Raw genomic sequence first — 27,646 nt, forward strand, 5'->3', positions numbered from 1 at the left:
CCGTCTCTACAACAAACTAAAAAATTAGCCAGGCATGGTGGCACACGCCTGTAGTTCCAGCTACTTGGAAGGCTGAGGCAGAAGGATCACCTGAGTTCAGCAGGTCAAGACTAATGGCTGTGAGCTTGCCACTGTACTCCAGCCTGGGCAACAGAGTGAGACTCCAACTCGAAAAGAAAAGAAAAGAAAAGAAAAGAAAGGTATCAAGTCAACAATCCATGCTTCCATGATGACAAACTAGAAAAAGAATGAAATAAAAACCAAAGCAAGCATTAAAAAAGAAATAATAAAGATATCAATGAAACTGAAAGCAAAAAAAAATTGAAAAAAAAAAAAATTCAGGGACACCAAAATCTAGTTCTTTGAAAAGATAAAACTGATAAAACTCTAGCCAGAAAGACCAAGAAAAAGACAAAAGGCACAAATTATCAATATCAGGAATGAAAGAGGAGACATTAATAGATTCCACAGATACAAAGAGACTATGGCAAACGACTCTACGCACATAAACTTGACAACTTGGATAAAATATACCAGTTCCTGTTTTAAAAAATTATTTAAAGAAAAATATTTTTAAAGACAGGGTCTCCTTCTGTTACCCAGGCCGGGCAATCATAGCTCACTGCAACCTCAAACTCCTGAGTTCAAGAAATCCTCCTGCCTCAGTCTCCCAAGTAGCTGAGACTACAAGTTTGCCCTATCATACCCAGCTAATTTTTTATAGAAATGAGGTCTCACTATACTGCCCAGGCTAGTCTCGAACTCCTGGTCTCCAGCGATCCTCCTGCCTTGACCTCCCAAAGCACTTGGATTACAGGTATAAGCCACTGTGCCTAGCTTTAAAGCACCAATTTCTTAAAAGTCACAAACTACCAAACTTGTTGCTCAAGAAGAATAGACAAAGTGAATACTCTTACATCTATTAAAGAAATCAAAATCTTAAATGCCTATATAAAGACTTGTAAGCAACAGTCCTGGAATTATTTCAAATAAAAACAATCTTACTGGATCTACAGATAAAAACTCAGTTTAAAGACTTTTCCTCTGGTGGTTTTTTTTGAGAAACTCACCAATAGCGGGACTTTCTGCTACGAATCTTCCTTTTTCCTTTTCTTCTTGTTAATAAACTGTTTTTTAAAAAAGACTTTTCCTCTTTTAATATATACTTGTATTCATTTGATGGCTCTATAATTTTAAAATTTTGTTAACTTGTTTGCTACAAAATATATGCATTTCTATGGCTAGGAATAGAAAACATAATGGGCTGTATTCAACCCAGTTTATCAATAGTTATTGATCTCTCAGTGTGGACACTGTGGCCAATCTTACACAAACTTTACTCAAAGTAAATCAAAGACATTGCTTTGTATTTACATCAAGTGAATTGTTAACTATACAAGAAGTAGGGTATTACTTGAATAACTACTTATGACATATGTGCTAGTGGTTCAATCCTACAAAGCAGGACATTTCATACAACTTAAGTGATCCTTAAAAGTTGTGTCAAATCCAAGTATCTACTACTTAGGAAATACACTGAAGAGTGCTAGAGAAGTATTTTACATGAGATTGAGTCATAAGAAATCACCAGTTACCAAATGGTTCAACCTAGAACAACATAAGCATTGCATTTCTTGTTATATATATGATTCACAATTCTCAAGAGTGGTTAATTTCAAACAGAATGAATTACCTTGGATGTTGAGAACTGAGGTTCACTCAACATTTACCAAACATATTCTGGAGATTTTTCACAACAAAGTTTTTGCAAGTCCAGGATCTCAACATTTACTAGGAAAGGAATACTTAACATGGCTACAGGCCTTTGTTCTACTTTTCAAAAGTCTGCTATTTTCAACTATTAACAAAAAACAAAAAAAAACCTTGTTATCCGAAGCATCGATTCACTATAGAATAAGGATTAAGATCCATCAAGGCTTAAAACGTTATAGAGAGAAGGCAACATTTCTAAGATCATCTCATTCCTTTGTTTGAAACCCTTTCATGTCTTCCTACCTCACTGAGTCAAAGCCCTACAGGCCATTTCCCACTACTCTTTTCCCTCCTCTACTTCAGCAACATTGAGCTCCTTGCTGATACTCAAACATGCAAGTACAATCTTCCTCAATAACCAGGATATGTTCTGAGAAACGTGTCATTAGGCATTTCCCTGTGTGTGAACATCATAGAGTGTCCTTACACAAACCTAAGTGGTCTAGCCTACTATACACCTAGGCAATATGGTATAGCCTTATTGCTCCTAGGCTACCTGCATGTACTGAATACCGTAGGCAATGTAACACAGCAATAAGTATCTAAACAAAGAAAAGACAAAGAAGAAATACAGTATTATCATCTTATGGGATCACCATTGTAGATGGATGACTGTACACTACTCCTCAGGGCTTGTGTCAAGTACTTCCCTCTACCAGGAATGCTCTTCTCAAATACAGCTCACCTCCTCATCTCCGTCAGCTATCTGCTTAGAGGTCGTTTTCTCAAAATGGCCTCGTCTGACCAATTTACTAAAACAGTACCCTACTACATGCCAATGTTACTTTCTTCCTAGTTTGTCTGTCTCCCCCCAGTGTAATATTGGAGAGGAGAGAGACCTTAATTCTATTTACCGCTCTACCTCCAGAGTCTAGAGCATTCGCACAACAGGATGCTGCACAAAGACAATATAGAGTATGTGCCTCCAATTAAAACTTCGGTCACAGATCCCCAAAAAGCCAAGGAAACAGTTTGAAACTCCGCACGCTCTGCTACTGAGAATGAAACAACTATCCTTTATAAGAAAATATTTTATTTTCAAAAAACATATATCCTAACAGACGGCTGGTTTCCCTGAAGACAAAACGCGCGTGATAAGAGCACGCCTGCTGCAATTCTGCGGGCACCGGACGTTCTGGCTCATTCCACAAGACGTAGGCTAAGCCGCTGTCCCAAGAACCTAGAAATCCTGGCTGAAGACTCCGAAGGGAAAACAGGGCGGAGTTAGCTTACGAATGATATGCAGTGATGAGGAAGTCCACAACACACCCGTCCAAACTTCACAGCACACAGCAAGATACCAGAAATCAGAATCGTGAGTGCCTGCCCTCTACAGACACCGCGAGGAAAAAAGTCCTGAAGAACTGCCCGGGCGCCCCCCCCCCCGCGCCCCCCCGCTTTCTGAACGCCGGGCTGGGTTGAGGACGCAGCCGAGAGGTGCAGGGGGCGTGCGGGGCATGGAGGTCAGGACTGCGGGCAAGGTGGGGTATGGTGCGCCCAGGCCACCCGCCTCTCCACCGATTTCCTTCCCGCAGAAAGAGGTAAGCCGCCTGCGCCCATTCGCCCCCGCGACGCCTAGGGGCTGATGAAGGCGGACCCTCCCCTCTGTCGAGCCCGCCCAGGCCCAGCGCGCCCCACCCCCAGCTCACCCGGCTCGCGGTTGATCTCGATGTCGAAGTGGCACTGCGGCCGGTCCTGCGCCCCCATCGCGACCGAGGTGGCGGCAAGAGCTGTGGGAGAGGAGGAGGAAAGCAGTCAGCGCGGGGGCAGGGCGGCGCTGGGGCGAAGTCCGCCCCACGCTCGCCTCGCGCCAGCCTGTCGCGACAGCGCGGGCGGCCACCACGGGACCCCTCCCACTCCGGGCCTCCGGTTCCCATGCAGCGCGCACAAGTGCAGAAGAGCTCTTCACCTGGCTGGCCTCCAGCCTGAGCGGATCCCGGCGGGCAGAGAAGGAGCCACCACCGCAGCCAGAACTCAACCCCACTAACGGAACGCCACCTCCTCCTCCAGCCCGGCCTCCCAGTGCCACGCTAAACCCCGCGAGAGTCGGCACAAACACCGCGAGAACACAGTCTAGACCCGGGTGGTTAACCGGGGCGACGGAGACGAGCAAGCCTGGGCGTGTCTGGGAGCTCGAGTCTCCAGCCGGCGCTCCTATACCTGCGCGGTCCTTCGGCCCCGCCCTCTTGAGTCAGTCACCCAATCTGGGAGCCGTGGGTGCGCCTGCGCTCTCGACTCCATGTCTCCTGTGGCGTTGTGGGCATCTATGCAGGTCCCGGTATCGCGAGACCTCCTTCTTTTCGTGCGCTGAGAACGAACTAGTGATTTAGCTCTTTCAAGTTGTTAGTCTAGGTGACGACTTCGTCTGCTTTCTTTATGGTGGAGAGTAGTTATGACCGTGTCCTACTGTTGGGACTTTTAGACTGAGGAGTGTTTTGGTGCTCGTATTGGCGCTAGCGACAACAGTTTCTAATTTTAGTGAAGTCTCTTGATCCACGTTTCCTTTATGGTTTGTGCTTTTTCCGTGCCAGGAAATCTTTGCCACCTCAAGTTCGTGAAGATTTCTCTTCTGTTCTCATGTATCAGTTTTATGATTGTACCTTCTATGTGTAGGTCCGTGGTCTGTTGGAATTGGTTTTTGTTTGTTTCTGGTGTCAGGGAGGAGCTGAAGTTCACATTTTCCTCCAGAGATATACAGTAGTTCATTACTATTGTGTTGAAAAGACGCTCTTTTATCCACTGAATTGCCTAGGCTTTGTAACCGTATTTGTGTGGGTCTACTTCTGGACTCTTTAGTTTTGTTGATCTGTGATCTTTGTATCAGTGCCACACGGTTTTTTTTTCCCAGGTTATTTTTAAACTTGTGACAAAATCTACATTATATAAAATTTACCAATTTAACCATTTTTAAGTGTATAGTTCGGTGCCTTTAAGTGCGTCCACACTGTTGTGCAGCCATCACTACCATCCATCCACAGAATTTTTTCTGTCTTACAAAACTGAAACTGTACCTATAAACGATAACCCCCATCTCCCCCTGACTCTCAGATCCTGGCAACTGCCCTTCTACTTTCTGTCTCTATGAATTTGTCTACTCTAAGTTCTTCATATGAGTGGATTCATTCATTTTTTGTCCTGTGACTGGCCGACTTGACTTAGTATGGTATCTTTAAATTTCATCCATGTTGTAGCATGTGTCAAAATTTCCTCCTTTTTTGAGGCTGAATAATAAATATTCCACTGTATGTGTAACCACAATTTGTCTACCATTCATCCCTTAATGGACACCTAGATTGCCTCTACCTTTTGACTACTGTGAATGGTACTGTTATGGACATGAGTGTACAAATATCTCTTTTGAGACGCCGTTTTCAGTTCTTTTGGATATATACCCAGAAGTGGAATCACCAGATCATAAGCTAATTCCATTTTTTGCTTTTTCGGGAACTGTCATATTGTTTTCCATAGTGGCTGCACTATTTTACTTTCCCATTAACAGGCACAAGGGTTCCAAATCTCCATGTCCTTACCAACACTTGTTATTTTCCTTATTTTTTTTTAACAGTCACCACCCTAATGTATGTGAAGTGGCACACTTTTTATTACTGTAGCTTTATAGTAAATTTTGAAATCAGGTTCACTTAGATCATTTCTAACTTACTTCTGCACCTGTGCCACGTGTATAAAGTACATTCAGACCTTTGGCACCTCCACCCAACCACACAAGTACAATCCCTGGTCAGAGTTCAGTACCTCCTTCAGAGGAACAGTCTCTTGGATTTAACATGTATAACCTAGACTGAATTGAGAAGCTAGAGGTACTGGGTCTAATTTTTCTGACAATTGTAGGTTTGAAAATTATGAAATGTACATGCCTTTTTGGAGATGAAATGAGTTGGTGAAGCTAACTTTCATACATAGGTTGGTGAAAGGAGAGGATGGGGAGCATTGCTCATCTTTGTAATTACTGTGTTTGAAACAGCAGGCTTCAATGTAGGTTTTAGAGCTAAAGAATAAAATAATTTGCTGGGTGCAGTGGCTCACACCTATAATCCTAGCACTTTGGGAGGCCGAGGTGAGAGGATTGCCTGAGCCCATGGGTTCAGGACCAGCATGGTCAACTTGGCAAGATCTCAGCTCTACAATAAATAAAAAAATTAGCCAGGCATGGTAGTGCACAACTGTAGTTCCAGCTACTTGGAAGATTAAGGTGGAAGGATCACCTTAGCACAGCAGGTGTAGGCTGCGATGGTCATCAGCATGCCACTGCACTCCAACCTGGGTGACAAAGTGAGACTCTGACTCAAAAAAAAACCAACAACAACAATGAAATAATTTGGGGTGTACTTAAAGTACTTTAAATCTCTAGGAATTCATTCTTATCTTGACACTCCAATAAAATCCCCTAAGCCGAGCTCAGTGGTTCATTTTATTTATTTCTCTAAGAAAATAAATTTTAAAATGGATATTGGGTGAAAGAAATGTGGGGAAGAATCTTGTTAATTGTTGTCTCTAGGTAATAGGTATATGGAGATTCATTGAGTTAATGTTTTCTACTTTTGTGTGTCTTTAAAATTTTTCATAATAAAATCATTAAGAATAAGCATAGTCTTTCTTTTCCAAAAGACACAAAGTCCATATTGTTTTGTAGGCATTTTTTTCAGATCCTCAAGGAACAATAATTCCTTTCTCAATATTCCAGAAAATAGAAAAAGAGAGAAAGCTACCTAACTTACTTTGTGATATCAAGATCAAACAAAGACAATGTAAGAAAGATGAAAACACGGGTTCGAGACCCGCCTGGGCAACTTGGCAAGACCTCATCTCTACAATAAATCAAAAAATTAGCCGGGTATGGTAGCATGCGCCTGTAGGTCCAGCTACTTGGAAGGCTGAGGCGGAAGGATTGCCGGAGCCCAGCAGGTCGAGGCTGTGGTGGCCAGGAGCAGCCACTGCACTCCAGTCTGGGCGACAGAGTGAGACTCCAACTCAAAAAATAAAGAAAGATAAAAACAGTCTTACTATAAACATGGATTTAAAATTCAATAATCCCAGCACTTTGGGAGGCCAAGGTAAGAGGACCGCCTGAGTCCACAGGTTCAAGAACAGCCTGGGCAACTTGGCGAGACCTCATCTCTAAGTAAACTAAAAAATTAGCTGGGTGTGGCGGTATGTGCCTGTAGTTTCAGTTACTTGGAAGGCTGAGTCAGAAAGATTGCCTGAGCCTAGCAGGTCAAGGCTACAGTGGCTGTGAACATGCCACTGCACTCCACCCTGGGCAACAAAGTGAGGCTCCAACTCAAAAAAAAATAAATAAATAAATAAATTCAAGTAAAATATTAGAAAATGGAGTTTAGTGGTATTTAAACCCCAAAATGTTCATGATCTAATTGGCTTTAACTCAGAAATGCAAAGATGGTTCAATATCAGTACATTTATTCCTATAATTCACCAGATTAACATTAAAGAAAATGTACATGATTACCCCAATATATAGAATATATGTATCTATTTATTGCCTCTCAGCTTTCAGTGCACCCTTCAATATATCCTCTGTAATACACAATTCAGCTTTAAGAAGAATCCCTGTTCCAACCTTCCCCATAAAGTGACTTTTACATTTTTATAACCTGGGGGAGTGAGAAAAGAGGTGAATGAAAGGCAAGAAAAGGAATAGAGTGAGAATATATATATATGATACCTACCTTATTCCTTATACCATTTTAAAAATAAAAGGATATCCTAGATCTTAAACAGGAAATTGTGCAGAAAGGCCTATTTATATACTTGGCAAGACTACTATGTTTAGAAAGGTCAGATGGCAGGTTGGCCCTTGACCAGAGTCTACGAACTTGAGTGGCAGTAGTTCCCTGCACTTATGTAAATCTTTCCCTAAATGTTAAGAGTGGCTCCTTATGCCTAAACTATTTGTGCAAACAATATAGTTTATGCTCATTAACTGCTTTCCTTCTAGGAGTCTGAAATTTTGGTATGTGGTAGGCAGTGGGTGCATATGTGACCAGCTCCAAAGAAAATCCTTGGCACTGAATCTGATGAACTTCCCTGGTAGACATTTTAACATGTGTTGTCACAATTCATGTCCTGTATGACTCCACTGGGAGAGAATTCTTAGAAGCTTGTGCCTGATTTCCTCTGCCATGTGCCGTTTCACTTTGCTGGTTTTGCTTTGCATCCTCTTGTAATAAATTATAGCTATGATTAAATATGAGTTCTGTGAATTCTCCTAGTGAACCATCAAACCTGGAGGTGACCTGGGGGACCCACATCACAGAAACCCTTTACCCCTTCTGCCATGTGAATTTACAGTGAAACGAGGACTGTCTATGAATTAGAAAGTTGACTCTCAATGGACATCAAATTTGCTGCAGAACTCAGAGAAATACAGTTCTGTTTTTTTAAGCATCATAATTTAGTTTAAAATATATTTTTATACATAGATATACCAAATATTTGAAAACATATTTTTTGAAACCCTAGATTTTTTTGTGGAAAATAAGTAGAATATTTCATGGGGTATAGATAATGATGTATTTTGATAGAATAACATCCTCATGCTATTTGTCAAGATCAGATGGACTTTCTCCATGAAAGCAGAGGATATGGCCATGGCAGCTTCAGGCACGCATCCTTATAGCCTAGCAATCTGAGGGGAAGGTGTTTTTCCTGCCAGAGCCAGTAAGAAGAATCATAGGGAAAGATTCTGATTGGCTTGATTAGGTTATTTGCCCATCCATAGATCAATCTGGTGGCCAGATTGATACTATGAATGATCAATGTAGGGTGGAGCCAGTAACCAGGAGAAGGACATAAAAGTGTGGTGACATGAAAGTGTGGCAGCACACAGATGGCCACCAAGGCAATGGTCTTGAGCCAAGAAGCCATTTCAATTGTGAATACTACATGCATCTTTTAGCTTTTAGGTTAATGACCTCCTACCACTAACTTGTTTTAGAACATAGCTGTATTTTCACAAATGTATGCTACTACATTCTCTTTAGAAGAAAGCTTGGATCCCATCAATTTTTTTCTTTTTTGAGTTGGGGTCTCACTCTGTTGCCCAGGCTGGAGCACAGTGGTTTGATTATGGCTCACCATAGCCTTGAGCCCCTGGGCTCAGGAAATCCTTCTGCCTCAGCTTTCAAAGTAGCTGGGACTACAAGTGCATGTCACCACGCCCAGCTTTCTTGTTTGTTTGTCTGTTTGTTTGTTAAAGATGAGGTTACCTAAGCTGGTCTCAAACTCCTGGGCTCAGGCAATCCTCCTACCTCAGCCTCCCAAAATGCTGTGATTACAGTCATGAGCCACTGTGCTCTGTCATTCCCATTAAATTGTTATGAAAACAAACAAACAAAAACTGCTGCAACAAATACCTCTTGTCAGATAGATCCTTACTCATTTTATGTTGACCCTACTTGTTTATTGATTTTAGCTCTTAAATTCTTCGATCCATGGCTCATAATTTTTCTGGACACTAACCTTTGCAAGTAGGCTGAGTTTGGGTAACATTTTTTTAAATGCTCTGGAATTTTTCAAATGCCCTTATGGAAGCCATATTGTTTGAGCTAGTTCATCGGGTCTACCTACCAAGGCAAGGCATTAAACATCTGGTATGCTGGTTTGGTTTCCTTCAGAACTAGGCCCTGAGACAATGATTTCAAAGCAAGTTGTTTATTTAGGAAGTATTATAGTCTGGATACTTGTGTCCCTGAAAATCACATGTATATTGAAATCCTAACCCTCAAGTTACTGGTATCAGGAGGTGAGCCTTTGGGAGGTGATTAGGTTATGAGGGCAGAGCCTTCATGAATGAGATTAGTGCCCTTATAAAAGAGGCCCCAAAGAGACCCTTTTCCCCTTCTGCCATGTGAATTTACAGTGAAACAAAGACTGTCTATGAACCAGAAAGCTGGCTCTCAATGGACATCAAATTTGCTGCAGAACTCTGAGAAATACAGTTCTGTGTTTTCTTTTAAGCATCTAGTTTATGATATTTTGTTATAGTAGCCCAAGTGGACTAACACAGGAAGTGATCCTAGGAAACCACATTCAGCGATTGTGGAAGTAAAACAAGGAAGGTAACATATAGTATGTGATATTAAGCCAGCTACCACAGTGGGTGACTGAAGCTTAATCCTGCAGGAAACGCTGGGAACCAATATTTAGGAATTGCAACAGTGGTGACTTCTGCCTGAGGAAATCTCCTGAGATACGTTGTTTGAGAGCTGCTCCCAGGGGTAATAATCCTCAGGTTTTTCTGGCCTGCTACACATGGGCAAAGTAGACTTCCACTTTTAGGAAAAAGTCCTCAGGGATAAGATGCAGATGTGGGCCGGGCTTGGTGGCTCAGCCTGTAATCCCGCGCTTTGGGAGGCTGAGGTGAGTGGATTGCCTGAGCCCGCGGGTTCGAGACCGCCTGGGCAACTTGGCGAGACCTCATCTCTACGATAAAAAAAAAAATTAGCTGGGTGTGGTAGCGCACGCCTGTAGTTCCAGCTACTTGAAAGGCTGAGGTGGAAGGATCACCGGAGCCCAGTAGGTTGAGGCTGCGGTGCCTGGGAGCGGCCACTGCACTCCAGTCTGAATGACAGAGTGAGACTCCAACTCAAAAAAAAAAAGATGCAGATGTGGACTATTGGGAGTCAGCTGGAACACAGTTAAAGGAAAGAAGTTTAGTGAAGTTGGAGTAAAGTTCAAGAAATGAGAAGGGGATGCTGATACTTTCTGTTACAACTGACGAGTTCATTTTTTGTTTGTGCTCAGAAATGGAAAAACATCAACTTTTTCTATGACATGTAAGAAGCACTTGATAATTTTCATGTGGAATCCCTGCAGCCTCAGTGCCTGGACAATTTTTCACGCACTTCTGGACCCAAATGATACCAGGGCATGAGTCTTTTTATCTTGCTGGACTTATCTCCCTGAAAGTGGGCCTAGTGTCCCTTCTCCTCATTTTCCTCACTATAGAGCCAAGCGCAGGGACTGGTTAAATGAGGACTCAGGTTATAATTGAATCGATGACCACATGGGTGAATACTGCTCTATAAACAGACTCGAAAGAAAAAAACAGTTGGAATAAAGGGTTTTGGCTTAGCTCTTGCCTCTGCCTGCATGGCTAGTTTCCTTGATGATTATATATCAAGTTCCTTGTCAGTTCATCTCTCAGCCATAATGTTACCTCCTCAGGTCATCCCTTACTCTATAATCTAAAGCAGCAACAACACAAACACTCCTCACACTACTCTGTTGTAATTCTCTGCAAAGCACTTATTACCATGTGAGACTGTCCTTATTTATACTCTATTGTCTGTTCCTCCCAACAAGAATAAAGATTCCCTTAGAGAAGGGACATTGGCTTCCTCACTACAGTATCCTCTGCATGTAATAGTCGATCAATAAATATTTGTTGAATTACTTAAACATAAACAGAAATGAAAATCATCTCCCCTTGGATTTAAGAAGGAAGAAGTTCCTAATGACTCAAGAGAGCATCTAGATTCTAGAGGAATCTATGGGACTTTCACTGGGAATACAGATGCCAGATTAATAAACTTACTAAAACTGTTCTTCTTATAATAGAACAGATTCAAAACATATGTATGAAATAGAATAACAATAAAATGAAGATACTATGTACCCTGCTTAAGAAATATACTCAAAGGCTGATGCAGTGACTCACACTTATAATCCCAGCACTTTGGGGGGCCAAGGTGAGAGGATTGCCTGAGCCCACAGGTTTGAGACCAGCCTGAGCAAATTGGCGAGACCTCATCTCTTCGATAGATCAAAAAAATTAGCCGTGCATGGTGGTGTATGCCTGTGGTTCCAGCTACTTGGAAGGCTGAGTGATACGGCTTACATGGGGAAAGGGAGGCAGTTGTTAAAATAACTGGGAACCTTGCAAATGGGATGTAGGGCTGTGATGACCTGTGAAGCTGACCACTCTACCTTAACAGCATCCTGTCACTAACTGCTTTTACTGCCTACATCTGCTTTCTCAAGACTGCATCCTAAGGCTGGGTGATAAACAATAAAAGGCATCTTGTTACTGTTTTATGGCCCACATCTGTTTTCTCAAGAACTGCATCTCAAGGCCATATAACCATCACCCCCAACTACTTCTTGAGGCATCATGACCACCAGACCCCGGGTGGGGGTATAAAAGGGACCCACAAAACAAAGGGTGCTGGTTTCTCTTTGAAGCCAGTCTCCTCTTGTCTCCCCTTTAATAAATGTATTTTTCTTTGCCTAACCACTCAGCTTGTTGTCTCTTTCTCCACATCTGCCTTACACTAAAGTGGAAGGATTGCCTGAGCCCAGCAGGTCGAGGCTGCAGTGACTGAGTGTGCCACAGCACTCCAGCCTGGGTGACAAAGTGAGACTCCGACTAAAAAAAAAAAAAAAGAAAGAAATATACTCAGATAATCTTTGCTAATGGAGGTTCGTTGCAGAGGTTCAAGGGCACACGAGATAACATTAAACATCGTTTTCTCACTATCCATATCATTACTGGGAGTCCCCAGAGGTTGGGATGTCAAGAGGCCTCCAATAGCTTAACATTTTGTGGGATACAACCTGACCTAAAATTATCTGCTCTCTTAGCTTTTGCTGTTATATCCTCATACCAGGAGTGTGATAAAGGCAGAAGTCACCACTGCTGCAATTCCTAAGACACAGGTTTGGAAACTCAAGAGAACAGGTTCAGACCCTGTGTGGGCTCTTGGGAGATATTTGACTCCTCAGGTTGGAGACGGCTCAGATAGGCTCAACTTTTGAAGCAGTTAATAGAGTTTGGTCAGGGTCACTGTTTGGTGTTTGGTTGTGATTTTAAATCATCTTTCACAATTATATTAATTCCTTTGTCCTTCAAGAGGGACTGCAGGTGCTTGTGCTTCAGGCTCTGAAGCGAATACTGTAGATGGACTGGAGTGCAGAGAGCTAGCTGGCTTATGCAGCTTCTCCAAGTATCTTCCAGGCTATGGCTAAAGCAGCCACAGCTGTTCTGAGGCTGCTGATTTGCCCTAGTTCAGTCCTCTGCCTGCTGACTAAAACAGCCTTCCAAATGGCAAAGATAGGGGAACACTGTAGGTCACAAATCCCTTCCCTCTAGGGAGAGCTGGACTTTGTCTTCAAGGAACTTTCCCTCCTACGCAGGAAATCGCACTGAACTTAAGCCCCCCAGGGGCTTGCTCAGAGGCCTAGCTTCCCAGAAATGGAGGCTCTGGTGCTCTGTCAGGATACCCTGCATTGCCACTGATATGGGCTACAGCCAGTAGGAATGTTCCTACAAGTCAGAGTCAACTTGTACTGGCAGTAGCTCCCTTCAGGGGCCTGCCTTGCAGCTTTGTACTCTCTTATCTCCTCCAACATCTAGGGATCCACTTTGGCCACAAAGGCAGCTTGTTAGTATAGGGGAACTAACTTCCCTGGAGGCAAACTTCAACCAGTTCTCTCAGACAGATAATGCTGGGACATTCTGCATGCTTATTGGAGGCTGCCACAGAATTGAGCCTACTGCCTACAGGAGTGACCTCAGTAACACCCTTTTAGTGGCTTTTCCTCCTTCCCTGGCTCACTCTCCCCACTACCTTATTCCTGCTTCCTGAGATCATCTCCCAAATAGACTACCTGCCCTCGCAGCCTTGTTGCATGCCCTGCTTTACGGGCATCCCAAGTGGAAATATTAGCCCCTGCTCACTTTCCAGCTGGAGCTAGTCTGATGGGTCCACCCAAGTGCCTATGTGTGCCAGGCCCTGGGTAAACAAGTCAAGCTGCCTAGCAAAGGGGAGACAGCTGCCATGCCACTCCAACTGATGGTTACAGTGTAGCTCTGAAAGCCCAGTAGTGCTAGAAATCCAGGCTTTAATGGGAAATCCTCTTATTTTTAAATGTTAGCAACGAATTCAAAACTAAAAACATTGCACAGCCCCAACACATCTGCTGACCAGATTGGACCCATGAGTAGCCCACTTGTGCCAGCTGGTATAGAGCATGGTGCCAACCCCATGAACAGTGGAGGAAGACTACAAAGGGGCTAAAGCCATAAGGATGGCAGATTGGGTGAGGGAGCAAAGGAGCAGGCTCTCTCTCAGATTTGAGAAGGCATAGAAAGGGATAGAGCCCTTAGAAAACACATCCAGAGCTAATACACATTGAGTGTTTACCATGTGCCCAGCTCAAAGCACATCTTCTCAATCTCACAACCTCAGGGGCAGATACTATCTTTATTATCCCCATTTTATTTATTTTTATTTTGACATTTTTGAGTTGGAGTCTCACTCTGTCGCCCAGGCTAAAGTGCAGCGGCACGCTGCTCATGGCCACACAACCTCGACCTGCTGGGTATCCTTCCTCTTCAGACTTCCAAGCAGCTGGAACTGCAGGTGCACGCCACCACACCCGGCTAATTTTTTGGCTTATTTTAGAGATGAGGTCTCGCCAAGTTACCTGGGCTAGTCTCGAACCCATGGACTCAGGCAATCTTCTCGTCTCAACCTCCCAAAGTGTTGGGATTACAGACATGAGCCACCATGCCCAGCCTTACATTATTTTAGAAACAGGGTCTCACTCTGTCACCCGGGCTGGAGTGCAGTGGAATGATCATAGCTCACTGTAACCGAAAACTCCTGGGCTCAAGCAATCTTCCTGCCTCAGCCTCCTGAGTTACTGGGACTACAGGAATGCACCACCATAGCTAATTATTTTTTGCAGAGAGGATCTTGCTATGTTGTCCAGGTAAGTCTCAAACTCCTGGCCTCAAGCAATCCTCCCAACTTGGCCTCCCAGAGTGCTGGGATTATAGGTGTGAGCCACCACATCCAGGCTATCCCCATTTTAGAGGTGAGGAAGCAGAGCTCTCAGAGGCTAAGGGCTACAGCTTGGATTCAAAATGGGTTCTCTTCACTATGTACATATTATAGTCACCCTGGGTTGCAATCTTTAACTTCAAAAGGAGCAGCTTCTAATTTTGGGTTTGCTTACAAGAATCTCTGTCTCATCTTAGAGATAAATCCCAGAGTGAAAAATATTTATAGAACACAGCAATAAAAACAAATGATCAAATTAGAAAATCATCATTATACAATCCTTAATGAAATATAAGATCAAATTTGGGTAGATCATAATTTAAGTGAAAGGCTGTTGGGAACTTGAAAATAAATAAAATCGGGCCAGGCACTACGACTCATGCCTATAATCCCAGCACTCTGGGAGATCAAAGTGGGAGGATTGCTTGAGACCAAAAGTCTGAGACCAGCCTAGGTAACATAAACATCATCTTTACAAAAAAAAAAATAGCCAGGCATGCCTGTAGTCCCAGCTGCTCAGGAGGTGAGGCAGGAGGATAGCTTGAGTCATGATTGTGCCACTGCATTCCAGCCTGAGTGACAAAGTGAGACCCTGTCTTAAATAAATAAATAAATAAATAAATAAATAAAATCAGGTCACTTCTTGATGTGTTACAAAAGCAAGTACTTATCAACACCTAAGACAGTACTCTTGCTAAAAATATTAGAACCTGAGTCTGAATGAGTCTCTAGATGCACCAGTTTACGAGAAAAGTGGGTGATAATGGGACTTATTTATTTATTTATTTATTTATTTTTGAGTTGGAGTCTCTGTCACCCAGACTGGAGTGCAGTGGTCGCTCCCGGCCACCGCAGCCTCAACCTGCTGGGCTCCAGCGATCCTTCCGCCTCAGCCTTCCAAGTAGCTGGAACTACAGGCGCATGCTACCATGCCCGGCTAATTTTTGATTTATTGTAGAGATGAGGTCTCACCAAGTTGCCCAAGCGGATCTCAAACCTGCGGGCTCAGGCAATCCACTCACCTCAGTCTCCCAAAGGCACAGGATTACAGGCTGAGCTACTGAGCCCAGCTGATAATGGGACATATTTAATCAACTGGATGAATTCAGAACATGAGAAATTCTAGGGCAAATGACCTAGTTCTTTCAATAAAAAAACAAAGAAAGAAGAGGGGGAACTATTAAGTATTTCTAAAGTAACTTAAAGGGACATCAACAAAATACGATGCTTGAGTCTTCTTTGCATCTCAATTCAAATAAATCAACAAGACTTTTTGTGATCACTGAAGAAAACTGAACATCATCTATTATCATATATTACATAAAAATTTAAAATCACTATTAATTTTGATTTTAGTGATAACACTATTGTTTTATATACCTTACAGTTACATCCTTATAGTTTTTCTGGAAAACCAAATGGAACACTTAATAAAGAAAACTTTTATACTTCTGATCAGGCTTTTGTGGAAAAGTTAAGTTTTATTTTCAAAGCAACCTGAAAAGAGCAGTCGGGGGACCACATTTACACACTGATAGGAGGGGGAACACAGTTACATGTCCATTTAGCAAGGTCTCAGTTGGGAGTCTCATCAATTCTTGCCCAATGTCTACTCAATTTCCTCTTCAGGCTGAAATGAAAAACAGGCTCGAAGATGCCAGTGATGACTTTGCTATCCAAACATGCTCCCATTTCAGGTAAGAGGACATTTGGGTTTAACTTACTGAGCGATCTACTTAATTATTAAAATAAATATTTACACTGAAAATACAGTTAAGTTATAGCTTTCTTCACATTTTCACATTTTTAAAAGAGCCACAGAGGTTTCATCATGTTTTAAGCAGCTGAGTTGGTAAAGATTCTGTCTCCGTTTTGTAAAAGATGGATTGCATTCAATTACTTCTCACAACAGCCAACTGGAAGATTATTATTCTATTGCTTTTAAAGTACTGGTTGGGCTGGCATCTGCGATGGTAGCCAAGTAAATGAGATTTCTATGTAACACATGCTGGTATCTGTGGGTAAGAAACAGGCAAAAATTAGAGGCTCGTTTTTACTGACCATGAACAAAAGTCTGGAAAAGAATTTACCCATTCTAGTGGAATGGCTCATCCACTGATTGGATAATTCAGTGTTACCAATTTTCTTATTTAATGTAGTCAAGAAAAATATATTCAGAATCTCGTCAATCACTTCCACAGCTACCTCTCTAGGCCAAGATACTATCATTTCTTGCTTGGAAATCTCCTAACTAGTCTCCCTGATCTGCCTTTGTATACCTACTGTATTCTCCACACAGTAGCCTGAGTTATCATTGTAGAATTTAAGTCAAGATCACATCATATCTCTGTTTAAAACTTTCCAAAGGCTCCTGTCTCATTCAGAGTTAAAGTTGAGCTCTTCTTGTGCCTTACAAGGCCCTACGGAACTGTGGCCTCCAATTCCCCTATGATTTCATCTCCTATAGTTTTCCCTTGGTTCACTGAGTTCCGGCCACAGTAGCCTCCTTGCTGTGACTTGAAGATATCCACCACACTCCTGCCAAGGGGTTTTCCACCTGATGTTCCCTCTGCCTTACTCATCTCACTGCGCATAGCTGGCTCCCTCACCTCAGGTCTCCACTCAAATGTCACCTTATCAGAGAAACCTTGTATAAAGTAGCACCCTTCCTCCAACTTTACTTTATTCTTATTCAAAGCATTTATTATTATGTGCCAAATTAGGTTTTTCTTCTCCTTAGATTCTAGAGCCTAGAATGTCAGCTCCATGAGCACAGAGCTGGTATCGGTTTTGCTAACGATTCCCCAAAGCTTGAAACAGTGCCTGGTAGTTTTTTTTTTTTTTTAGTTGGAGTCTCATTCTGTTGCCCAGGCTGGAGTGCAGTGGCATGCCCACCGCCACCGCAGCTTTGACCAGCTGCTAGGCTCAGGCGATCCTTCTGCCTCAGCCTTCCAATTAGCTGGAACTACAGGCACGTGCTAATACACCTGGCTTATTTTTTGATTTACTGTAGAGATGAAGTCTCACCAAGTTGCCCAGGATGTTCTCAAACCCGAGCTCAGGCAATCCTCTCGCCTCGGCCATACAAAGTGCTGGGATTACAGGCTTGAGCCACCACGCCCGGCCTGCCTGGTACTATTAATAGTAGTACAGCCATTCTCTTGGTATCCACAAAGGACTGGCTCCAGACCCCACACCACCCCCACCATAGATACCAAACTCCAAGGATGCTCAAGCCCCTCATATAAAATGGCATTATATTTGCATATAACCCACACACATTCTCCTGCATATTTTAAATAATCTCCAGATTACTTATAATACCTAATACAATGTAAATGCTGTATAAATAATTGTTACACTGTATTGCTTTTTATTTGTATTTTTTAATTATTGTATTTTTTTTTTCTCCAAATATTTTTGATCCATGGATGCAAAACTCACAGATACAGAGGGCCACTGTACTTATAGGATATCTGTTCAACAAACTTCAGGAAGGGACAAGACACTTTCATGATCAATATGAGCTTACTACAGCAACAACTCCCAATCTGGGGTGAAGCTCCCCTTCAAGGAAGACAAATCGGAGTAGGAGTCAGAAAGCATGTCCTGTGCAATATGACAAAGCTCACTAGGAGATTTTGATAACTTTCTTACCCTTGGGTTGAGAACCACTGTACTAAACAAATGTTTTGCAATCATTTTCCATATAGAAAAACAAGAAAGTGTTTGCTATAAACTGCAAAAAAGCAAATTACCAAATGCCATAGTCAAACATAAAGACTTACTAAAAAATGAATATCTCTACTCTCCTATTGAAGTAGTTGGTGAGGGACTGTAGGTGATTTTTCTAGAGGGTAGGGATTCTTAAACATTTAAAAAACAGGCATAATTCCTGGACTAGATTTGGAAAAAGAATCCAAACTCTATTTTCTCTCATTTGGTATCTGGTTAGAGAGCATGCTAAATTTTTATGCAGAATTTACCTTTGACATAACTTGGAGATCCTTTGCTAGTCTTTGTGTCACTAATAGACAGACTGCAAGTTAGAAATGGGAGGGAGTTTAGCAGACAAATGGTCCGATCTTCTCACTTAACAGAGAAAGGATGAGGCCAGGAGCCAGGATGAGAAAGAGGTCATGGCTCTGATCTCCTGAGCTTAGTTTTCTGTGTACTCCCATCCCTATTTCTGTTGTCATCAGCTGGCATGGCTTCACGTGAAGGAAGCCTTAACTTGAGAATAATTCAAGTTTTGAAGAGGGACCTACGTCTGATTCTAGACTTCACAACGTACTGGCTATACGGTCTTGGGCAGGTAAGTAATCTCTTTGAACCTTCTTTTTCTCGACAGTAAAATGAGGCTTAACTGCGATCAATCACTCAAGACTCCGAGCTGGGGACAGCTGCTGCATCATCACACTGGCTTCCCCTCCAGTCAAATATCAGGGCAGGGTGGAGGGCACTTACTGGACGCACTCGTTCGCCCGGCCCTTGTTCTGATATTCCACGATACAGCGGATCAGCTGGTCATTCTCCTCAAGGAGCTGAAAGATCAGAGAAAGGGTCAGTGCAGTGCGATGTCAGGACGGCGGGGAGGACTGCACCCCTATATTCTGGTTGTCTTGCCCCGGCGCCTGTACAGACTACGTTCACATCTCGCTCCCACACCCCGCCAGTAAAACACCCTTCGCAGATTCACTCCAGGAAGCTCCGGGCACCCCGCAGCCCCTCGGATTCTCGACTCCTTCCCGCCCGCGTAGATGCTCACCCGCTGGATAGTCTCTTGGTTGACTTCCGCCTTGCCCCTCAACCAGTCCGGAACGAAGGCCACCGACATCCCGAGAAACCTGGTTGGAAGCCCGCCTCGGGAACCGAGGACCACCAGGCGTTCAGATCCGAGCCAACCAGCAGCTTCAGACGCAACACGACCACCGCGGGTCCCACGATAGGTGGGGGGGGGAGGGGGCTACTCTCTCGACGCTGATTGGACCCTTCCGCCTACGGGGCGAGAGACTGAAGAAACGTCATTTGTGATTGGACGCGTCTTTCTCGTGCCCCGCCTCTGGAGCGCCGAGGGCCGAGGCTGTTTGCGTATCCTTTGCGCTTGCGCAATCGTGAAAAGGAAATTTGATGGCGCGGAACTGGGTTTATAGCTGACCTACCCCGCGTCAGCACCTCGAGTTTCAGGCGGTGTGTACTGACTCCAGCAGCAGCAGCAGTAGAGGCTTGCCTAGCGTCTCACCCGAATCGTGTCTGGAACCCAGATATATGGCTTCACGTCCACTGGCCTATTGACATCACTCTGGTGCCTACAGGTCTGCGTCTGGAGCAAGAACCTGAGCATTGCCTTTGGACAGGCCACATGCTATAGGAAAGGAAAACACTGGTATTAGCTTTATTCTTTGCTGATATAAATTCACCTATCTCCACATAGCTAGATTACCTTTGGGCAGCAATAATGATTATTAGACTTATAACCCTAAAGGCACCAGTATTTTCTCCATTTTACAGCTGAGGAGATAGATTGAGTAACTTGCCCAAGGTCCCATAGCAAAGCCAGTATCTGAATACAGGCAGCCTGGCTTTAGAACCCGCACTCTTAACCACGAATGCCTGTGACCATACTGCAAAAGGGGGTTTGCTGCAAGATGCAAGGAGGAAGCTGGTTATATCCTCCTAGGCCACATGGTTACTCCTGGCAACCAGGAAAACTCTCTGAAGTTGCTTTAGTCTTCTAGCCCAACTGAGGTGGATGTGGTAACAAGGTTGGTTTTCCCTGAAGCACAGAATGAGCAGCAGCTACTTCACTGAGGAGGGAGTTCTTGGGAGCCTGCAGGCCTCAAAAAGGGTCTTGCTAGGGCTTCCTTTCACTGAGTGGTAGCCCTGAGTGTTTCTGAAGTGTCCAGGCTCGTTTGCTTTGCTGGGATCGCTCTCAACAATCCCTTTATTCAACCCAGTGGAGAGGCAGCTTTCATCTCATTTCACAAAGGGTAAATCCGGTGAGAGAAATGGGGTAACATGCCTGAACTGGAGCAGGACTGAAGGATTCCTGGCTCCAAAGCTTGCACTGTTAACTCTGCATCAGGCTTCCTCCTCAGGAAAATTCCCCAGAAGTTCCACAGAAAACAAAGTGGGCAAAAAAGGACCCTGCAGGAGCAGGATGCAGTCTTGCTTAGTCCTACTCAACCTGATTCCTGTTTAGAGAGGTGAAAAAGGACAATAACATGAGATGGTGTTGAGATGAGGCAGGTGCAGAGGACCAACCTGGTCCAGCATACAGGGACTACTGTCTAGGAAAAGAGGTGTCTCAGTACAAAGAAGTAGAGGTTAAATAGGTGACAGGTATCCAGATTCTGGACTCTTTTAGGAGCAATAGGAACCATGGATGGTTTTAAGCAGAATGATGAAGTCCAACTCCTGGCTATAATATGGTGAAAGGTAGCCCAGGCAGCCAGATGAGAAGCAAAAAGAACAATAAGAAAGCTACTACAGGTATGCAGAACAGAGATAGTGGGAACAGTGAAAAAAGAAGTATATGCATTTGAAAGACAGGAATATATCTGACAGGCCTTAGTGATTCGGTCCAAGAAAGGAGAAATTAGGGGTGACTCATGGGTTTCTGGCTTGGGCAACTGAGAGACTAGCAATGCTACTGATGGAGGTAGGGAACAGTGAGGGAGATGCTGGGCTGAAAGTGAGGATGAAAATTTACTTGTGGAAATGTACAGTTTAAGGTGATATCAAACGGAGATTTTGAAGTTCATGGCTAACTATCTGGGTCTGAAACTCAGGGACAAGGTCTGTGCCGGAGATACAGCTTTGAGAAATATTACTTGTGGAAACTGATTGGAACCATGTAGTGGACAAGACTGCTTAAGGAGAGTGTGATGATTTCTCTCATGGCAGAGAAAAGCTGCAATGAAGACTGAAGGGAAAGAGAGACTAGAGATATAGGAAGAGGACTCTGGAGAATGAAGGTCATAGTACTTTTTTTTTTTTTTAAGAGTGATTGGAAAGAAGAGATAAGACAGCAATAATAAATAATGTTGAAAGATCAGGTACAATAAGACTGAATCTTTGATGCCCTTGATGAGGGCAGTTTCAGTGATCTGGTGAAGCAGAAATCAGAATTGCAGGGGACTGAGAATAATGGGAAAGGAGAAGCAATGGAGTGTTCACATATAGACCAGGTTTGGCTGTAAAGAGTGGGGAAAGAAGGTGGTAGCTGGAGGGAGAGTTGTCACGAGCTGAGGAACATCACTTGGGTGGTTGCTCCTTCAGTGAAGGAGGTACTTGGGAGAGCAAGAAGGGGTTGAAGAGTGGGAGATCTGAGGATCATGTAGGAGATTTGGAAGTTGATTTTGCAGAGAACTAGAGTGAGAGCTGAGTTGGCAAACCAGACTGCTAGATGCTGTTGAGGACCTAGTGTAGGTTGGCAGTGTGTGGAGTGCTGATCTATGTGGTTGTGAGATTTTGTCCAGCAGTACTCACGTCCCAGGAGCAGATTCAGAGAAGACAGAAGTTTAGATTCTTCCAGGATTATAGTGCTGCCAGGCAGGTGTGACAGAATAACTGTGCAAGGGAAAGAAAAGAAGTATATTGGGAAGAATGTGATGGAAGTGATGGAGTCTGGACTGTTAGCTGATGGGTAAGGAAGTGAAGACTAGAGGAAGGTGACAAATCGAACAAAGTAGAGGGCCAACTGAACTGGAAGTTTCTGTAGGCCAGAAAACAGTGAAAAGAATTCAGAGAATGGTGGAAGAACAGATAAGAGATCAGGTGTCTGCATTTATAACTTTAGAGATGGAGTTCTTCTGTGGTCTAGGGTGTTGCCCTGGGGATGGAGGGCTGAAGAGGCCTGCCTGGAGGAGAAAGCCTCTAAAGTTGACTGCGAGCCTGGAGCCAAAGTGACCAGTGATTGGAGACGAGAACTAGGGCATCAGGTAATTCATCTCACCTCTGCCACCTAATCCATCGTGGTCCCTGGACCACACCAACTGCGCCAGTCAGAGGATGTGAGGTCCTATTTCAAAGCACTCACATTGCAGGTTTTAAGAACCCAAGGCTCCACATTTGAAGAGGGCATCCTAACCTCTTCCCTAGAACATACACTACAGGTTTTTAAATTTCCTTTACCAATCCTGGATCTCCTGGCTTTTCTCCTCTGTACTTGTTATGATCTAGTGTCTTTATCACTTGTCACACAGGCTAGTCTTGACTCAGTGTGGGAGGGGATTACACAAGGGTGTGAATACCAGGAAGCGGTGATCACTGTAAGCCATTAGATTCTATGACAGCTCTCGTTTTCATTTTATAATTTTTTCCCCTGGTTATGTAAGCCCTGCTTCAATTTCTACCCATGTGATGATGACTTTTTTTGTACGGGGGCAAAATCTTTAAATTTAGTGGGATTCCTAGGTATAACTAATTGAGCCCTAGCATTTATAAAGTCTATGAAGTTTTGTTAATTTATACATTTTTTCAAATTTGTACACTTTAGAAAATTCTAAAGTTAATATAGAGCCTGTATTGTAGAGGTACAAAAGCAAATCAGTACTCTTTCAGTTAGTTTTTTTTTTTTTTTTTTTTTTTTTGAGTCAGAGTCTCACTCTGTCACCCAGGCTGGGGTGCAGTGGCACGCTCACGGCCACCACAGCCTCGACCTGCTGGACTCAGGCGATCCCTTCACCTTAGCCTTCCAAGTAGTTGGAACCACAGGTGCACACCACCATGCCTGGCTAATGTTTTGACTTACTGTGAAGACGAGGTCTCGCTATGTTGCTCAGGCTGGCCTTGAACTCCTGAGCTCAAGCAATCCTCTAGTCTCCACCTCCCAAAGTGCTGGAATTACGGGCATGAGCCACGGAGCCCTGCTAGTTTTTATAATACAATTTTTTTGTATATGTTTGTTATATATGCTATATATAATAACTGTTAGGGTTACACTCCCCCAGCGGGGCCTCCAGAATGTTAGGTCAGGCCCTCTGGGGGTGTGGGGTGCAATTCGATGCCACAAAGAATTGCACAAAAGCTAGATTAGAAAATATAGTTTATTTAGAAAGTAAATTATTAAGAGAGAGAGAGAAGATTCACCTCCCCAAGGCAGGGAAGGGGACCAAAGCCAGGAAATGGCCTGGCCATAGCTCAAAGAGCACATGGCCACACCATAGCTTAGCAAGGCAATGGTGGTGATGTTCTGGCAATGGCCAATGACTTTAAAAAGTCTATGTTCAGTCCAGACTTCTACACTGAACTGCAACCTCTATATACAATGGCTATGTTGACATTTGTATTAGTCAGGATTCTTCAGAGTGGAAGAACCAATATGATACGTATATCTCTAAATATAGAGATACAGGCTATCTATATATCTATGGCTATAGACCTGTATTTATAGATAGAGATATATAGGTGGGGATTTACTAGGGGAATTGGCTCAGACGATTGTGAAGGCTGAGAAGTCCCACAATAGGCAGTCTGCAAGCTGGAGAACCAGGGAAGTTGATAGTGTGGGTTAGTCCAAGTCTCCCCTGACTTAGACTTGACCTCAGAACCAGGAAGACTGATGGTGTAACACTTTAAGGCCAATGGCTGAGAACCTGGTGGATACTGGTGCAAGTTCCAAAGGCTGGAGAACCTGGAGTTCTGATGATAAGGACAGAAGAAGGGTGCCCCAGCTTCAGAGGAGAGCAACTCTTCTTTTTGTTCTATCTATTGGTTGGTACCTGCCCACATTGGGTGAGAACAGAGCTTTCTAACTCAATCTACTGATTCAAATGCCAATCTCTTCTGAAAATGCCCTCACAGACATACTCAGTAATAATGCTTTGTCACCTGAGTATCATTTAATCCAGTCAAGTTAACATCTAAAACGAACCATCACAACTTCCTAACCAGAAGTCTCAAAAGTGCCTCAAATTCAACCTAAGATGGAACTAGTGATCAATCTTATCTCTCAAAGCAGATACTCTTTCAATGTTCTCCATATCTGTGAATCTCTCCATCATCCATCAATTCATTCAAGGTTGAACAGTGGCATCATCCTTGAAGCTACTTTATTGCCCCCTCACATGCAATTCATCACCAAGTCCTGTTGAATTTGCTCCTACATTTCTCTTCAGCCTGCTCAGTTCTCTTCCTCTTCACCTTTCCCCCAGTCCACAGTCCAGTTCCAACTTGCACAGATGACTGGCTTCCCAGCCTGTCCCACCATAGCTTCTTTGAAACTTCTCCATTTTGATCTCAACTATAGCAGCCAAAGTGATTTTTACAAAATGCAGATTTGATCGGTTTTCCACTCTTTTAAACTTCTCTCTATGGCCCATGAGACCCTACATGGTGGTCCCTTCTGTTCTCTCTAGTGGCTCTCACTCCACTCCTTTGATCTCTAAACTCTAGGTTTCTTCTTTTTTTTGTAGTAAAATATGAATTACAAAATTTTCCATTTTAACTTCATGTTGTGCATTCACATTGTTGTGCAACTATCCATTTCCGAAACCATTTTATCCTCCTCAACTGAAATTCTGTACCTATTAAACAGTAACTCCCCGTTTCCCACTTTCTCAGTTTCTTTTTCAGTCCTCAAAGGAGCCCTGTTACTTTCCGCTCTGTCACTCAGGTTGGAGTACAGTGACACGTTCATAACCCACTGCAGCCTCCAACTTCTGGGCTCAGGGATCCTCCCGCCTCAGCTTCCCCGGTAACTGCACAGAGGTTTTGTTTTGTTTTGCTTTGCTTTTTTGTTTTTAACACATGCTGAACTCTGTGTCTAAAACACTTCCTCTCCCCTTTACTTAGCTGCTACTCAGCCGGTATCACATTTTCAGGGAAGCCTCCCCCGGTCCCCCAAGACCAGCTCTGGAGTTCCTGTAAATTCTCTCAAAACACCTGCTCCTCCCTGATGAGCAGACTGTATTTATACACGTATTTAATTGTTTAATGGATGTTCTCGCCCTACCCTCCTTTCTTAACATAGTTTTTAACGTCAGGAATTCCCCACTTTATCCACAGAACATATAGCAGGTGCTCAATACTTGCTGAGTTAATAAATGGACGAACTCTGCCACCCAATCTCCCTCCAGCCGGCCATCCGTCTGTGGGTGCCTCCGTTCCCAGCCTGGGGTGTGTCCCTCCGGGGTCGGACTTTGGCACCCCATCCAGGTTGGCAGTAGATCTTGCTCTTTGGCTTTCTCGGGCCGCGGAACCCACGCCCCGGGTGTGTCACGAGGAGCGTCCCCGCCTCCGGACGTCAGTCCCGTCGCTACTTCGGCAGGAATCGAGCTTGGATCACGAAGCCTCCTGGAACCTTCAGAGTACTCCAGCTCGGACCTCAAACACAACGCCGCGAGAGCCGGGAGGTGGGAAGCAAGTCGGTAGGCGCGCACCCCAATCACTCCCCTCTTCGTTTGGGTCTGAGCCCTTTAAGAACCACTTCGTTCGCGGCTCCGCCGGGACGGGCTGTGAGCGCGCGCCAGGATTGGTTGGTTTGGGTGCGGGCGTCGCCTAGCAGCGGCGAATCGCTCTTCGAGGTTCGCGCACGCGCACCACCGCCTACCTGCGCCTGGGCCGCGGGTGACCTGGACTCTGGCCACCCGGTTCGCTAAGGTTGCGGAGGAGGCGGCGGGTGGCGCGGTGGCGCGGTGGCGCGGCGGGCGGGCGCCGACTCCCGAAGGCCGCTGTCGGGGCGAGGTGAGGGCTGGCGGGCGGAAGCGGTTGCCGCGGCCCGTTATCCGAGAGCAGGCGGGGCCGGGTGTGGCGCAGGGCGGGCCCGGAGGTGGAGGCGGCCCGGGGCCCGGGGCCCGCCCCGCCCTCCGCCCTGACCTGTACCCGGGGCTTTCGGGAGTCCTCTGTCCCCTTTCTCCAGCCGTCTGCTCCGCTGACCCCGGGGCTACCCGAGGCGCGCGCCTACGGGAGCTGATGGTTAGGCGCCGAGGGCGGCCCCCGGTGGGAGGAGACCGGGCGTGTCCAAGATGAGAGAGGACGGCTGTTTTCTTTAACCGTTCAAGAAGATCATGTCAGTGTCGTTTAATTTTAACAGCAAACTTCCCTTAGCGTACCGATATTGTAAGACTTCAAATACTGGATACACGGAACCGACTTTTCTGAACACCAGATGAAGGATCAGGGACAGGTTTTGTGACCATTCCAGGTTTACACATATACCTCCAGAGCCAGAAGGATAAAGTCCTTGGGGGAAAAAATTAGGTTTGTAGAAATAAAAGCCACAAAAGAATAGTCCCAGTGGGAGAAAGTAATTGGTGAAATTTGTGACATGGTCAGAAAAAAAAACAAAAAACTACAGCTCAAATCCAATGTACAGGGTAAATTCTCATTACATTTAATAGAGAAAAGAGTTGATCATGCTAAAGATAATTGTAGGAGAATGAAAATGGAAACAACTGGGAATGGTTTAACATTGCTAAATAGAATTAATTTGGCACAATAGTTCCCTCTGGAAAATACATTTTATGCAATGTTGTAGCTCTGATTTAAGTGTTTGTGTTTACAACACAGAGATCATCTAGGGGTCTCAATGTTTTTTATTTTTAGAAGAAACTTTTAAATCAACTATATCTCACTGATGGTCAGAGAGGAAAATTGACTTCAAGGTAATACTTCATTGTAACCTTAGGCGCCTTCCTCTACCTACAGATCTCTGATTAGTTTTTAATATTTGTACTGTAGGAGAAGGAATTATCTTAGAGGAATTGAGTAGCTGGAATCCCAAATTTGGATTTAGAGAAGCAGGATGTGTTAGAAAGATGGTAGACTTTAGAATATTTCAAATAAAATCTGAATTTGAATTCTGACTCTTCTACTTCTTGAACTTTGGAGCTGCAGTATTCCTGTCTGTCCAGTGTAGATTATGCCCATCTCACAGGTAGTTATGAACTTTAAAAACTTTATCAAGCCGGTCTCGATGGCTCAGCCTGTAATCCCGCGCCTTGGGAGGCTGAGGTGAGTGAATTGCCTGAGCCCGCCGGTTCGAGACCCGCCTGGGCAACTTGGCGAGACCTCATCTCTACAATAAATCAAAAAATGAGTCGGGC

The 27,646-nt window shown here is 44.1% G+C and overlaps 3 protein-coding genes across 4 annotated transcripts in view; 1 reads left to right on the forward strand and 2 right to left on the reverse strand.

The window, feature by feature from the left end:
- The window catches only part of NKTR (natural killer cell triggering receptor), a 53,415-nt gene extending 49,626 nt beyond the window's left edge, over positions 1-3,789 (reverse strand). Inside the window, exons 1-2 of the mRNA XM_021717823.1 lie at positions 3,683-3,789; positions 3,423-3,503 (exon numbers count right to left, since the gene is read on the reverse strand). Of these exons, the coding sequence (XP_021573498.1) occupies positions 3,423-3,480 (58 nt within the window). The 5' untranslated portion in view covers positions 3,481-3,503; positions 3,683-3,789. The remainder of the gene's footprint in view (positions 1-3,422; positions 3,504-3,682) is intronic.
- Positions 3,414-27,646, forward strand: part of SEC22C (SEC22 homolog C, vesicle trafficking protein) — a 51,177-nt gene continuing 26,944 nt past the window's right edge. The window contains exon 1 of one of the 2 annotated variants that reach the window (XM_021717826.1): positions 3,414-3,527. The gene's annotated coding sequence lies outside the window, so the exon portion shown is untranslated. Of the gene's footprint in view, positions 3,528-26,127; positions 26,286-27,646 lie in introns of those variants that run through there. The other variant, XM_021717825.1, reaches the window with a different exon arrangement.
- On the reverse strand, positions 16,053-19,566 carry SS18L2 (SS18 like 2). Its single transcript, XM_008068546.2, has 3 exons — positions 19,366-19,566; positions 19,065-19,141; positions 16,053-16,612 (listed from the first exon to the last, which is right to left on the reverse strand). The coding sequence occupies exons 1-3, from the start codon at positions 19,432-19,434 to the stop codon at positions 16,525-16,527; spliced, it is 234 nt and encodes a 77-aa protein (XP_008066737.1). The 5' UTR covers positions 19,435-19,566; the 3' UTR covers positions 16,053-16,524.

The sequence above is a fragment of the Carlito syrichta genome, unplaced genomic scaffold, assembly GCF_000164805.1.
Source record: "Carlito syrichta isolate Samal-C Ts95f unplaced genomic scaffold, Tarsius_syrichta-2.0.1 Scaffold311198, whole genome shotgun sequence".
NCBI classification, from domain to species: Eukaryota; Metazoa; Chordata; class Mammalia; order Primates; family Tarsiidae; genus Carlito; species Carlito syrichta.

Coding starts and splice junctions, on each gene's coding strand:
- SS18L2 (XM_008068546.2), bottom strand. CDS start 19,434: ATGTCGGTGGCCTTCGTTCCGGACTGGTTGAGGGGCAAGGCGGAAGTC. Junction 19,142..19,365: donor ACCAAGAGACTATCCAGCGG/GTGAGCATCTAC, acceptor CTGATCTTTCAG/CTCCTTGAGGAGAATGACCA. Junction 16,613..19,064: donor CGGGCGAACGAGTGCGTCCA/GTAAGTGCCCTC, acceptor TCTTACCCACAG/ATACCAGCATGTGTTACATA.